General features: G+C 41.8%; 1 protein-coding gene across 2 annotated transcripts in view; it reads right to left on the bottom strand.

Annotated features, from left to right (window-relative positions):
- dpysl2b (dihydropyrimidinase like 2b) overlaps nucleotides 1–8,618 on the bottom strand; it is a 41,636-nt gene extending 33,018 nt beyond the window's left edge. Inside the window, exon 1 of one of the 2 annotated variants that reach the window (XM_031277459.2) lies at nucleotides 7,856–8,618. In XM_031277459.2, the coding sequence (XP_031133319.1) occupies nucleotides 7,856–8,122 (267 nt within the window). In that variant the 5' untranslated portion in view covers nucleotides 8,123–8,618. Of the gene's footprint in view, nucleotides 1–4,133; nucleotides 4,452–7,855 lie in introns of those variants that run through there. The other variant, XM_031277461.2, reaches the window with a different exon arrangement.
- Nucleotides 8,619–14,953: the final 6,335 nt, after the last annotated feature.

Consider the following 14,953-nt stretch of genomic DNA (forward strand, 5'->3'; position numbering starts at 1 on the left):
TCCGCACTTCAACTGAACCCCCCTCCCCCAAATTCTTTAACTGTGAAAAACAATTCTTATTGACCTCTTTCTGTAGTTCATTGAGGATATAGTGCAGCTGAAGGCAAAACAATCCTGTTACAGATTTTACTCAACACTAATCTCCTTTGTTCAGGTGCTGATTAATAAAAAAAAAAAAGTTGACTTTCTCTAAACACAAACACACACTAACACATTGCGTATTCTCTCAGACTTCTGGCTTTATGAATGGGGGAATTCAGGATCATTTTGAGCATGAAAGAAAACGAGGCGGAGCCGGTGGGTGGGTGATTTGGAGAAGTGTGTGTGTGTGTGTGTGTGTGTGTGTGTGTGTGTGTGTGTGTGTGTGTGTGTGTGCAGACAGTGCCCCGGGCTACTGTGCACTGTGAGATAACAGCATGAACACACTAAAACCACACACACACACTGAGCTGCCACAGGGGACAACTACTGTACTCCAGGTATACTAGCAGACTGCCTAATGATCTCTCATCCCCTGGGGATTGTAGTCTTTAATCCAGGACAGTCTTATTATAGCCTCTGTCTATTTTTACCTTCCTTTAACATGGACGTTAGAGCTGCATTTACTCAAACATTAGCTTTGCTTTTTACTTTGCTGCTTTCATCTGTATTTATATCCTTATCTGTCAAGACACACTTCTCTCGTTTGGGGCATATTTATTTTGGCTTGACAACAGTTTTGATAAAACATTCATCTTTTAGATTATTTATCAAGAGAAAAATGCCAAACATACTCTGTTTCAGCTTCGCCAAAGTGAAGATTTGCTGGTTTTCTCCGTTTAATATCATTTAGGGCTGCAACTAATCATTTTTTTCATCTGTTGATTAGTTCTGATTAGTTGCTTAGGTATTTCGTTTTTGAAATGTCAAAAAATAGCGCAAATGCCCATCACAAGTTTCCAGAGTCCAATGTGAAATCTTTAAATAAGTTGTTCTGTCCAACCGACAGTCCAAAACCCAAAGATATCTAATATACTGTACAGTGAAGTAAAACTAAAACATGTGAATCTGGGAAAGTCATCAGGGCTTAAATACCTTATCAATTCAACTGAAAACTGAATGTATGAATGGAATGTCAGACAAAACAAGTCATTTAAAGAGGTCACCTTGGACTCTGGGAACTAGTGAAGGGCTTTTTTTTAACATTTTAAAAACCAAACCATTAATCACAATAAACACATTAGCTGCAGCCCTACTTGACTCTATATTTCACTTCGATCGCACACCTTTTAACTCGGCTCTGGTTTAGCTGTATGCATCGGAGATTTGGAGAGCACAGAAGCTCCTAACCCAGGTGGTGAACTTGTGAGGGTTCATTCATATTTGATGAGACCTGCCTTAAGTACATCCCTGCCTGTGCAGCTGACCCGACTCCATCTGTCCAACACAAACCAGTCAGCTCTACTGTTCTACAGACTCTAAGCACTCCACCCCTAATGACCGGGGATGGATGGATGGATGGATGGATGAATGGATGGATACATTTGAATTCCGCATTTACAATCCAAACTCAAAATTCGATTGGCTTGTTATGCAGAGAGAAATGGAACACACAGGGTTCCTTTGTCCCTGCTGCGCCTCTCCTGTTAAGTTTTTATTCAATTTAACCTCATTCATTTCCTCTCCAGCCTCTGTTTGGTTTAATAAGCTCATCTACTCTTCACCCGGACGCCTGTTCAGTGAAGAAGCCCAGTGGTTACAGAGGTAGTTCTCTTAAAAAAATTATATCCACAAAGTCACAGAGACATTCAGCTATTCTGCAGCTACAGTGTCATGCAACACATTCATCATGCTCAGTTCTTATGAAAAAACATTTCAAATTCTGTCCCTGACCCCCCTTTTTTTGTTCAAGAATAGGCAGTCGATCCATTTAGGTCCAACTTAATCACTGGTGGGACTACAACCCCTGCTAATCCTCTGATCTCCCCACCAACCGGCTACTGCGCCTCAAACACTCTGCAGAGAGGCCAGGGGGAAATGATTCACCTGAGAGGCTGCCTGTTTTCACCAGAGACACCATGATATTAATCGGTCATCATATCATAAATGACTTGACTTTATAAAACAATCAAAATATGCAATCTTAAAATCTTAAATAAAACTAGCCAGTGGGACATAAATGTGAGACCTTTCTCTCCCTGACTGGTTTTCTCCACTTGCAATAAGACGTTTTTTTGGGTATTATTACTGGATTTGTCTGCCTAAGAGTCCCAAACTTAAAGATATTCAATTTACAATGGTTTAGAACAAAGACATATAGCAAATCCTCCAGAAATTAGAATGTTTGGATTCTTTGTTTGACCAAACAATTATCACAATTTTTATCAACAATTTTTCCATCAAGGCTGGAACGTGTATGCCCAGGACCCACACATAAGCAAACATGCCCAGATGTTGTTGGGACACCTTTTCGGATATAAAGTGGTGTGTTTTTGTTTTTTTACATTTCACCTTCTGACAGAAATAGTGCGATATGCAAGGCTGCAGTACACATTTTTGGGATTCGGGAGGTGTGCACATCAGCTCCTCTGCGAGTCTCTGAGGCCTACAGTTACCCATAACACCCCTCTCGGCGTAGATCCACAGAGACGATCACACATATATCTTTGCAGAACTATGATTCCAACTTAGGACGCCTGCATGAGCATGGACACTGTGGTGCCAAAACCTGTGTCATTGGCCACTTTGGCTGCACTGTCTGACTTCCATCAGGTGCAGAATGGATGAAGGCTTAGGCTTCTTCTAATACAGTAGAAATAAGAATGAATGGATTTATAGGTGATGGGCCCCCCAGACGCAGATGTCTAAAAAGTCCCCTTGTCCTTACTAGCAGCCGCCACCCCACCCACATCACGTCATCGCACTAATTATAGTTCATTATAGTAAGTGAATTAGATTTTTTCAGAAGGACTGAACCAACTGAAAAATCAGGCACCTAACATGGAGGCTATGGCTTAGGGGCCACCTGAGAACCTTTGCACCCCTTGGCTTGTCCCTGGTAGGCCTGCTAGACACTCATTATAAGCCAAAAGATTCATTACAGTAATGCATCTTTCTATCTGCATAAAACATTGACTCCAATTTTTATTGAGAGCCCAAAATATGACTCGCAGGCAGCTCCCTCCATATGACTTTTGATCTGCATGTTCTGAGCCATCTTTGACAATTTAACCCAATTACTTCCCTTCACTCACCAACATCAGCATGGGGGTACAGTGACCTCCTTCCTATGCATCTTCCCTTCATTACACAGCTGAGAGAGAAACATGGTAGGAAATAGGACCCACCGTCCCCTCCCTCCCTCCCTCCCTCCCTTCCTTCCCCCGGCTCCCCTCCCTATTCGCTACTTTCCATTGAACCACCACCATCACCAATGCAGCTCCGCTATAAATTCAGGGAAATAATCTGCCCCACGCTAACATCACAATGTGCCCTTAGATACTCCTGCAACTCTAAAAGATATAGGAATCAAAAAGCCAGCTTCTCCAAAGTGAAAGGAGAGCTTGAAAAAGAAAATAACCCCAGCCGGGTACTGGGTGTTACAGCGGATGCAGGGAAGCATTTGCCCCACCAGTTGGTGTGCAGTGATACCCGGACTCCCAGACACACCGTGTAACAAAGACCACCGGCGTGAAATCTCAACTGTCATGCATACCATGCACAAAGAATGGCAGACTGAGTGTGAATCTGTAGCAGACATTAATCTTCGAAAGGTTAAGTGGTCGGTGGATGAGCACTTGTCGCAAAGATGCTGCAAAAAAAAAAAAAAAAAATCACATTTGTTTCAGCCTCAGCACACTATGGGCGGCCACATAGATTTATCGATGCTAACGAGCGGGTAGTCTCCCGTTAAGCAGATTTGACAATAAAACCGATATGCACGTGTGAAATATATTTCAGAAAGCAAACGTGCGGTCATATCCTTCAGCTCCGAGCTCAGATTTAGTCGGAGAGGGCAGCGACACAGGCACCATGCCGCCCCGGTGACATCCTGCACCCACACCCGCAGGCCCACCCGCCCAGACCCCGGCAGACACCCGCCTGCTTATAGCCTATTCTCTGCTAGGTCACCAGTAAAACAGCCCAACACTCACTGTGATGCGGGGGATGTTCTTCTTGCCCTGATAGCCAGACATCTTCACCGGTGGTTCGTCTTGCTCTGCGCCGTGGACCGCAATCAATGCGACGGGATACTCGGATTACCGCTGCTCGCTCGCCGGGGGTTGGAACAAGGATGCCGATGAAGGAGAAGCTCGCAGCTGATCCTCACGAGGCCACAAATGTCAAGAATCAAACTAGCTCTCAACTCCGGATCCAGTCCTGGTAGCCTCCAGGTCTCCAAGCCTGCATGCACCAAAGCTTTCCTTCCCAGACGGAGTCAAACAAGAAGGGGAGGGGAGGGACCGCTCGCGAGCCTCTTCCCATAAAAAAGAACCACACGGAGCATGCGCAGAGCCTCGCCCTGCTCCACTGACAAGGAAAGAGTCACTAATGCCATCAATTGCTCTCCTTGGATTAGTGAGAGGCAGAGAGTGCACCAAGTGAACAAATGAAGAAACACCGAGCAGCCATCTTAACTCTACTTCATCTATTGTATCTCAAAATCTGAAATGTATTAGAATAAATGAAATCTCAGCCAGTCCACTCACCTGTTCCCAGCTCTAATGAACTTGTTTCTGCACTTTTCTTAAATCACTTTTTATTGGTGGTTTAAACAGTCCCAAGATAGTTTCAAGGTGTGACTAGAAACAGGAAGTGCCACTTGTTGGGATCAGGCTAGACAGCATGTAGGAGAAGACCTTTTATATACAGTCTATGGAGACAACATGGGATTTATCTTTTCCCCTGCAGAAGCCTATTTAGAAGCATATATTTGGTCTGTGTTGAATAACAGGGTGGATGCCCCAATTTATAATCACAAGAGACAGAATAAAATCAGATTGACAATAGTTCAGTGTAAAATGACATTCAGTATCCGAATGCTTCATGGACTCCATCTTTCCTCCAATCGTTAATTATGGACAACTGACTTTTTCATTTAAAGTGAGAAATATACTCTGCTTACTTCTTCTTATACTTACAGTACACAAGTAGAGAAGAGTCATAAAGCCAGGAAACGGACTCAGTAATGTCAGTTACAGAGCGACAGAAAGTTTGCTAATATTAGCTAACCACTAGACCTGGTTACTCGGTCATAGACCAACAAAAGCTGTGACTGCAAAACTATTGAGCATATTAAATTGAGAAAGTGCATTTTTATTTCTTATGTATTCAACTTTTCATGTATAAGCAGAAGCATGTGTTGTTCTTTAAATAACCTGACTAACCTGATGCTTCATAGGTCTGTAGGAGGCAAGAGATTGTTATCCAAAATTTAACCTTTAATTATCGTCGCATCCATGTGTAAAGATGGGGATCATTTTAATGACCTAAATGTCCCATATAGTCTTTTTTATAATATAGCAGGTCGAGGTGCTATATAAATACTGTGAAAGTATCAAAACGCTCAATCCACAGAGCAATGCACATAGCCCGTATTCAGAAACTGTGTCTTTAAATGAGCCGTCAGGACTTCTGTACGGTTGTGATGTCACAACTATACTATTGGCGCGTTCATGCCACCTCGGAATAACAGGGACCGCCCCCGTGATTACGTTGTTTTTCCGACTACCAGCGTTCATATGGTTAGGATGGTCGGGATGCGTGTTCTTCTTCTTCTGTTATATTGGCGTTTGGCATAACAACTTGTTGCATGACTGCCACCAAATGTTGGGCGTAGCCTAGAGCATCAGGTGTGTGAAAACCTGGTGAAAACATGGAGGCTACAATAATTTGCTGCTGTTTTCTTATGCGAGCATACAAACAGCACATTGTCAGGTGTTTGTGTTATCTGCAGGACAACGAACAGCAAAGGACACGGATAACGTGTTGTTGTTTTTTTATACATAGGCCTATTTATGAATAATTTGAAACATGTTATGTCTGTGTATGTTTCTCAGCAGAGGCATTTGTCCACAATAAACAGTTTATTGTCATTGAAATATGTTCAGTGAACCAAAATCGCCTCCATCAAACGTCAGTTGTCAACAACGCGTCACCAACTGGGAAACTCGGTTAGCAAAATCTGGCCCGAGTTTCCCACCTCTGATTCTGACAGGAAGGGACGTGAATGATGATGTTTTCACTCGGAAAAAGGTTTTTCCGATGTCCATGAACGCACGGTATATATAGGTAGAAGGTGTCATTAAAGTGCAGGTACAGTCATTCCCCGGCTGCATTGACGGTGCAGAAACTGAGTGCTCAATTGCGGAAGACCAATCAGAGCAGATTGACGCTAAAATGGAACGTTTCAGACAGAGGGTGAATACAGGTATATTCAGACAGACAGTATATGAAAAATAATGTGTTTTTTGAACATTAAAGCATGTAAACATGTTCTAGTAGAAACCCAAAATACAATCATGAACCTGAAAATAAACATGATATGTCCCCTTTAATCTACTGCTGGGCAGCTTGAGAATTTTCCCACAGAGATAAAAAAAAGTCTTATTTCATAATAATGTATTTATAATTTTATTTGTTGATTATATTTTGTATTATGAATCTGAATCTGCAAAATAACTAGTAATTTATTAAATAAATGTAGTGAAGTAAAAAAGTACAATATTTGCTTCTGAAATGTAGCAGAGTAGAAGTATGAAGTAGCATACAGTGAAAATACTTAAGTAAATTACAAATTAATTTAACTACAGTACTTTGCGTAAATTTACTCAGTTACTTTCCAGCACTGCAGTCTGCTAATGTGATGACCAAGCATGATCCTAAGATGTAGGCTAGCTTTTAAACATCCCATCATTTGATTTGATCCCTCTTTGTATTAATATACAAGAACAACTCCATTCATGTCAAATGTATATTCTTTTATCAGACGAGGTAAAGTACTCTACATGTAAGACTTGAATAGATATAAGAAAGAGATAAGAAGGAGTAGGTAAAGAGCAGATTGTGTGGCTAATGCAATCAATATGTAACATGATGCCCAGCTCCCCTACACAAAGCTTTTAACAACATCCTAAGTGCCTAAATATTAAGTAAAGGAAGCGTGAATACTGTTAGTGTCACCATTTACCAACCAGCTGTGAAACCTGGATGGAGAGTTTGAAACAACAGCAGAAAAGTTGTCAGATTTTCCTGCAAGTCATGCAAGTCAGAACTGCCATCTCTTGTCCATCAGCTCCACACCCAGAATTCTGCTGTTAGAGAACCTAAACACACGGGCACAACAATGCAGCAGCCATGCATCACATCATGTGTGTGTCCCATTTAGAACCCGGTTAACCTTTTTGCTGTTTTTTCCCCCCCATTCAGACCTGTTAAAACTGCAAATGTTTTGCTCAAGGACACTTCAGCGATTCAGTTGATGAGCACACACTCTAGAGTGTCTTATGTACTATCAGCTGTATTGTGCAGCAGACGGGCTAAAATGAACACTAATGTAAGCTCCAACTACACAGGAGCCACTCCCTCTGGCAGCTCTGCATGGTGGCCCTCTCCTTCTACTCTGTTACATCACACTGCTTTCTGGGAAGTGTAGTCAAGACAAGTTGCCTGGTGTACATTGTCTGTAAGCTTAGACAAACTCAAATGAGTGGCAGAGGCTGGAATTGGAACACTTTTAGGTGAAAATGGTGCATTTTTTTTTTGCACAGATCTGAATGTCGGATGACAGAAATGAGAGTTGGAGAGAAAGACGACAAAAAGATACGTGGGTTGAAAAACATACACAATATACGCATGCAAAACACAAGGAAATTACCTTTTTATCATCCAGGTTCTGCAGAGCTTCTTTCCCTGTGCTCTCCCGTATCTCCACCTTCCTCGGCTGGGAGATGTCAGTCTGCCGGTCAATGACTCGCCCGTCACTCTTGCTCCTGCACGCCGAGAGCGCATCAAAGTCCAGCGTCTTGCTGTCCGAGGAGCCTTCCACCGGGCAGAACATGCCACAGAATTTCTGCCTCGGCCTGGCGGGGCTGTCAGAGCCCATGCTCTTGAAGAAGGCTGGTACTTCCCCGGCGGTCGACATGCCTTGCAGGCGGGGGGCTGTTAGGTTTCTGGGGGAGTAGCTGCGCACAGATGCTCAGAGTCTCAGCTTCTTGTATCTTTTTTTTTTTTTTTTTTTCAGCTCCGCACGCCTGGACAGCCACCGCCTTTGCCGGTTTTCAAGCGCAGGTGGTCGCACTGTGACAAAAGATCTGTTGGGCTAATGCTGCACGAAAACACTCCCACTGTAGAGAGAGAAATGCACCATAAAGCTGCGTAATATTATGAGATATTAGGGAAGGATGAGAGAAGATCTTCCGCTGTTCTCCCAGTCTATAATCCCCCTTCAGATCAGCAAACAGTTTTGATATGCTTACTCATGAGTCTATGTTAGCGTCTAGCCTCCAGCCAATGTCCCTTTGCGATTTCACGAGTCACAAGTCAGCATATGAGGGAGAGACCTACTGTCTAGCTATGTCAAAAATAAAGATCCAATAGGCTAAGGAGGAGGATGTTTCCCGATAAGGGATTACCTGTAGCCTCTGTAAACCCGTTTAGAGACTAGCGGTGTCAGGAGCGCATCACATCTGACTGTCCGGAAGTGATCGGTCCTTTCTTGTCCAAAGTAAAGACTTGATCTACAAAACTCTAATCCATCAGGGGTGACATGCCTGTCAGTGAGTTTAAAAGCTGTGTAATATAATAGGTGAAGCATGCCATGCAGTGGTGTCTGTGTGTGTGTGTGTGTGTGTGTGACTCAGAAATAGTTTTCTGGCAGAAAGTGTGAGGTCAAGAAGCGATCAGCACCATGGAGAGTTCCCCAAAGTCACACCCAGTCAAACATTGAAGGGCGCTGTCCCTTCAGCACCACGCGGCCAGATGTCTCAGCAGTCATACAGCACACATGTGCTACAGGACAGGTGTAGAAAATGTTGAATCATAAACAGATTATATCTAGAAGTAGTGACATGTTGGTATAATGGACAGAAAGCTGTGTGCAAAATAGCAAGTGGCACATTCTAAAAAAAAGTATCTTAGAGGAAAGATTGAACCAAGATATTTCACAGAAACTTGTTGTGGTTCCCAAACTTTTTCACGTAAAGGGCCCCTAAACTGACACAAATAAGACCACAGACCACCATTTGATTAGATTTTGTCCCAGGGTCCCCCATTTGATAGGAATTTTGCTTTTAGATGTTTTATTACAGAAAGTGTATGAAACCAAAGACCAAAATAGTCATACATTCTGTCATTGTGTTATTTATGGATGGAATTATAGTGGAAACTTAAAACAGTTCCCTTTTTGCTGGGGACCCCCTGCAACCCCCTCAAGGACCCCTGGGGGTTCCCGGCCCCCACTTTGGGAACCACTGGTCAAGTTGAAGTTTGTCGGCCCTAATGACGTCATCAGGGGTATTTGTGTTTGAGATAATAATAAAATCTAAAAGTCTGCAGTAGTAACGGGGACATGGAGTTTGAAAGAGGAACATAGCCGGTAGGGACAGTCAGATTACATGATGCCTCAGGTTGCATTATGGGCAATAGTGGAAGAAGTATTCAGATGATCTTTTACTTCAGTTAAAGCAGTAACATTGTAAAAATACTCTGTTTGAAGTAAAAGTCCTTCAAAATCTTGTGAAAAGTACAAAAGTATTAGTATCATCAACAAAAAAATCCAACAGTAATATGCAGAATGGCCAATTTCAGAATCATATATATATATATATATATATATATATATAATTAGATTATAATTATTGAGGCATTAATGTGTTCATAACCTTAATGTTGTAGCTGGTAAAGGTGGAGCTTATTTTAATTTGGTTACTTTATATACTGCTGGGTAGCTTGTAAATGTCACCAAGGAGATAAATGTATTCTTATCTTTATCTATAATATCACAGCATCATTTATTAGTTGATTTATACATTTTTATTATTAATCTCAATCTGCAAAGTAACTCAAGGTATTAAATGCATTTAGTAGGGTAAAAAGTGCAATATTTACCTCTGAGATGTAGTGGAGTAGAAGTATAAAGTAGCAGAAAGAAATTCTCTACTATCTCAATATCTCATATACAGTATATATATATGTATTCATCTGCAACCACATGGTATACCACACTGCAGTTACAGTTTACCAAATGCTGAATGTATTCAGTGTAGAGTGAGATATATATTCCCCTGCCCCTGTATTTCTTTCAATTTTAACTATGAGAAAAACACATTCAACTCCATCAATATGTCAGCGACAAGAGTGACAAATTACGGAACATTTAATGTATTTGGTGTTTGTGAAAGTCTCTTCATTTTTCAATCAGTTCCTGCTCTGCATCCGAGAAAGTAAAAGACAAGATCACTGACCTACTGACACAATATCACTACAGAAAATCTGTATAGTTACAAAAAGTGATACCCTATGTTACAGTGTGTGGCATGTGTCCTGTATTAGTCCTTCGTACAAATTCTCAAACACATGTATTAAAAGTATGCCAGAGGCTCATCATTTCTGCACACAACTCTGTATTTTCAACCATAAATCAATCTGGTCATTCTTGCTGTGACTGTAACACTTCTTTAATCATTGTTTTTAATGCCCTTCAAGTCATCAAGCATGCATTGTGAGCACATTATAAATGATAGCTGGATCAGAGAATATTATAATATACTGTATAAACACACATCATAAATCTGATGTGGAAAGGTTGTGTGACTGTAACTGGAGTCTTCTTATTGTATTAATTTGCATCAACACATTATAATAACATCATAAGGACATCAGAACATTTTCTCATAAGCAATAACGTTTTATTTTTTTAAATATAACTTTTATTTAACAAAGAAAAGGTCTGGCCAAGACAGCAACATAAAAAATGTAACTATAAAACAAAAACAGACCATGGATATTATCATGCAGCACACAACCGCATGAGCCAGGTGTGATGAAACAAGAGACTGTCCTGCCCTGAAAAACGTTTTCATAGGCTGTTTCTTCAAGCAGCAATTACGACTCATGTTTATTTTTATAGTGGCGGTGCCCTCTAGTGGCTGTAGTAGATATGACGGGCGCAAAGCACAAAGTACAACTGACGGGGTTTGTGTCCTATTTGAAAATGGCACGAGCGCGAGTTTTTTGTCTTTACGGAACAAACGGAACTAGTGTGAAGTAGTCTCACATTGCCAGACCTATCTCCACTGTGCTGTGGAGTAAGGTCTGGCCCTCCACAGATACATTTCAGGATAGGAGAAAAAAAAAACTGCTCTGGGTTGTTTGCATTTCTTTAAACCAATCACTTGGGCGGAGTTAAGCTCCGGACGCAGCGACGGTACCTCTGCAAAATAGTCTCGGTAAGGAACTTGTTTAGGTGGAACATTTGCACCCCGCAAAAAACGCCACATACAGTATTAAATAGATTGTATTTATATAGCGCTTTTCTAGTTTTAACAACTACTCAAAGTGCTTTTACATAGTACAGGAACCATTCCCCATTCACACACATTCATACACTGTGGCCAAGGCTGCCGTTCAAGGTGCCACCTGCTCATCAGATAAACATTCACACACACCGATGGCGCAGCATTGTTCAGTGTCTTGCCCAAGGACACTTTGACATGGGACTGCAGGGCCAGGGATCGAATCACCAACCTCCTGATTGGCAGGCGACCGATCTACCACCTGAGTGTACAACCGCCTAGTGAAGTTAACTGTCCACACAATACAGTAACATAAGCTGTTTAAATAAGCTGGATCCATGGTTAAACATAATTTGCTCTTCCCAATGTATCGCCGTGTGTACTTCATCCATAACAATATCCAACAATTGGTCCCAAAACGTTTCAGTTAGATAGCAAGGGCCGTAAAAATATTCTTTGTAAATCTTTACAATCATTCCCCAAAAGAACCAAGCAGGCCTGCCTTGTTGCACGATTAAATTTTTTTTTAAAAACTTGCCATTACACGTAGCTTGCTAGCTCGAAGTTTGTTGTTGTTTCCCGAAGCGAACAGATTTTATGAATGGCAACACACAGAGAGCGGAAGGTTAGACACATCCCGTGGCACCGTTTTACAATGTTAAGACCTGTTTAAAACCATGACCGTCACCGCCTCTGGTTTAGGAAAATGCTCCTGTGGGTTGTATTTCCTGCCACCGCTAGGGGTGCTGGTTTATGAAACGGTCTTCCAAATTTGTTGGGTGATGAGGTTATCAAGACAAGTCTTGTATTAACCACTGGGACCTGTGCATTTCATTATCGTAGCAGAGATTTTATGCATATCATTAGTTAGTAGCAATTCAAGTAGGCTAATACATGAACTCACCATGTAGTCATGTGAAAAGTGCCATAGCAACTACTCATATCCTACATATGTAGATCTACTTTCATCAACTTACCATGTTGCTCACAGGAAAGATAGCCTTTTGAAGAATACTTTTCTGCATTAATTATGGATTGTAATGGACGTTTGTCCATTTGTAGTTGAGCCTCACGGAAAATAGATGGCTGTGAGGTATAAATAAATCAGTGGTGCATGGTGATCAATAAGAGGCAGCAACAGCTTACTCTAACACACAATGTTCATTCCTGACTCGGGTTGTAACAGACAAAACCTCTCCTGCACAAGTGTCCATGGGAAACATTTCAGCACCAAGTCCATTCCGACTCAGTTTCCATAACAACGTGGTGGGCAGCAAATGGCTTTGCTGCTACTATTTCCTCTCCCAGAGGGCTGTGTGTGTGTGTGTGTGTGTGTGTGTGTGTGTGTGTGTGTGTGTGTGTGTGTGTGTGTGTGTGTGTGTGTGTGTGTGTGTGGTCATCTCTGCAGGAGAGGCCAATAGTCTGAATGTCAGAGGTGGATTCTGAAAAGTGAAAATGTTGAAGGTGCAGCCACACCCAAAGGCTGAGACAGCGCTCTAGCTGTCGTTCCACACAACAACAAAAAAAGTCCCCCGCTAAGAGCGGGGGGGCTGGTGTTAGATAATTAGAGGGGAAAGTTGGCAGCATGCCCAATAAACAGTTGGAAGAGGCAGAGAGAGTCTGGTCTCTCCGGACAGGAAGGGCACGGTCCTGGCATCCAGAACAGATGTAGGACATGTAGTGAGATCAGCAGCAATAGTGGACTCTGTAATGGACTGCTCCTCATAAAAACATGGTGGAACTGCTTATTAGATTATATTACTGGCTCTGTTCAGTTCAGTTTACACAGCTATCTGTATGAAGCCAATTGAATGTTTGCTGGATTAAGCAGGAATACAGATCCAAACCTGGAAGAAATAGACATGAATCAGCATGCATCATGAAGCCGGTGCTAGTGTTTCGAAAGAGGCCAAAACCAAGAATAGTAAGAAAAGTTGCACCTTCGTTTGGCTTCACTCATACAGTCTATGCATCAACCCCCTGCTTCACAAATGTTGGTAAACTCGCATTAGCACTAACATTACAAGCTAAACATCAGCATGTCAGCATTGTCATTGCAGCAGTGCACACAGTATGCTAGCATGTTGATGTTAGCATACCTCACAATGCTGCTAGCATGGCCGCAGACTTTCTCCTAGTTTCACGCCTGTTTACACCTGCTGTCTGTCTGTAACCCCGTCCTTCTTTTCATATGGCCAGTCAAATAATTTCATTTTGTGTGAAGTAACTAAGCAACATCGCTGCTGTGTCACCGGCTGACTTCTTTTAGGTGGATGAAGTGATTTGAGTGGGAACATTTGTTCCTTGTAGACAAGTGGAAGTAAGTGAGAAGAGGAAAAACAAACAGGACAAACCCGCCTGCCAACAGGGAAAGACATTTCTGTTACACACGTTATGCCACTGACATTGTTTCATAAATAAATATAAATGACTAGAAGTAGTTTTTCTATATTTTATGGCTCCATGTGTCTGCAATTTGTGTTAGCCGTTTGATCAGCTGACTTTATAAATAAAGCATGAACACAGCTGATGTTTCACATTTACAACAGCTGTTTCGATTTGCAAACACAGCATCCAAAGAAGCTAACCTGGCACATGAGCACTCTGAATTATTACTAATTATTGATAGAGTGTCAGGATTGTGATTTCTTCGTCTCACTTGATCACACAGTGTGCCTTTATCCGGCAGTGAAAGCTGCTGCATTGGAGTGGAGACGGGGAGGAAAGTCTCCTCACCAGAGGGATGGAGATGGAGCTGGCCACCACCCTGTAACCCATGGTAACGCCATCAGCTGCAGTGGGAGGAGCTACGTGTCTCACTGTGTCTGGATTGGCTGGGAACAGGTGTCCTGAGGTTCCATATAGGGAAGATGGAGGAGGAGTGGAGGAGGCATTGTTGAGGAGGAAGCAGGACTCAGGAGTGTGAGTGTGAGTGTGTGTGTGTGTGTGTGTGTGTGTGTGTGTATGTCACTGCACACACATGAGTTATGTCACTGTGTGCCACACAATGACATAACTCATTGATCTATTATTTACAGCTTTATCTGTTTTGTTTTTTTAAAACTTAGATTATGTGAACTTTTGACATTTAAATTTATTGTATTAATTAGGTGAACTGAAATGGCCATTTGGATTATGCATATATCGTAGTCACATCAACCTGAATCAATTTAACATAAAGTGGGGTTTTGAGATTTTCTAGATGATTTCTTCCATTCAGACTGAATATTTGACTCAATGCTCTGTCTCAATATCGTTGTCTTACTGTTTTATCTGCATGTGTGTTCGAATGAGAATACCAAGGAGCTTCACCTGCCTCTGGATCTGTTTAATAAAGAACACTGATCAGTTTAATTCAGCCTCTTTGCACAACTAAAAAGTATAATTCAAAATCTTAAAGGAAAAGTTCAACATTTTGGGAAATATTTCAGTTTCTTGTTGAGAGTTAGATGAGAGGACAG

Source organism: Sander lucioperca, chromosome 14, assembly GCF_008315115.2.
Source record: "Sander lucioperca isolate FBNREF2018 chromosome 14, SLUC_FBN_1.2, whole genome shotgun sequence".
In the NCBI taxonomy this organism is placed as follows: domain Eukaryota; kingdom Metazoa; phylum Chordata; class Actinopteri; order Perciformes; family Percidae; genus Sander; species Sander lucioperca.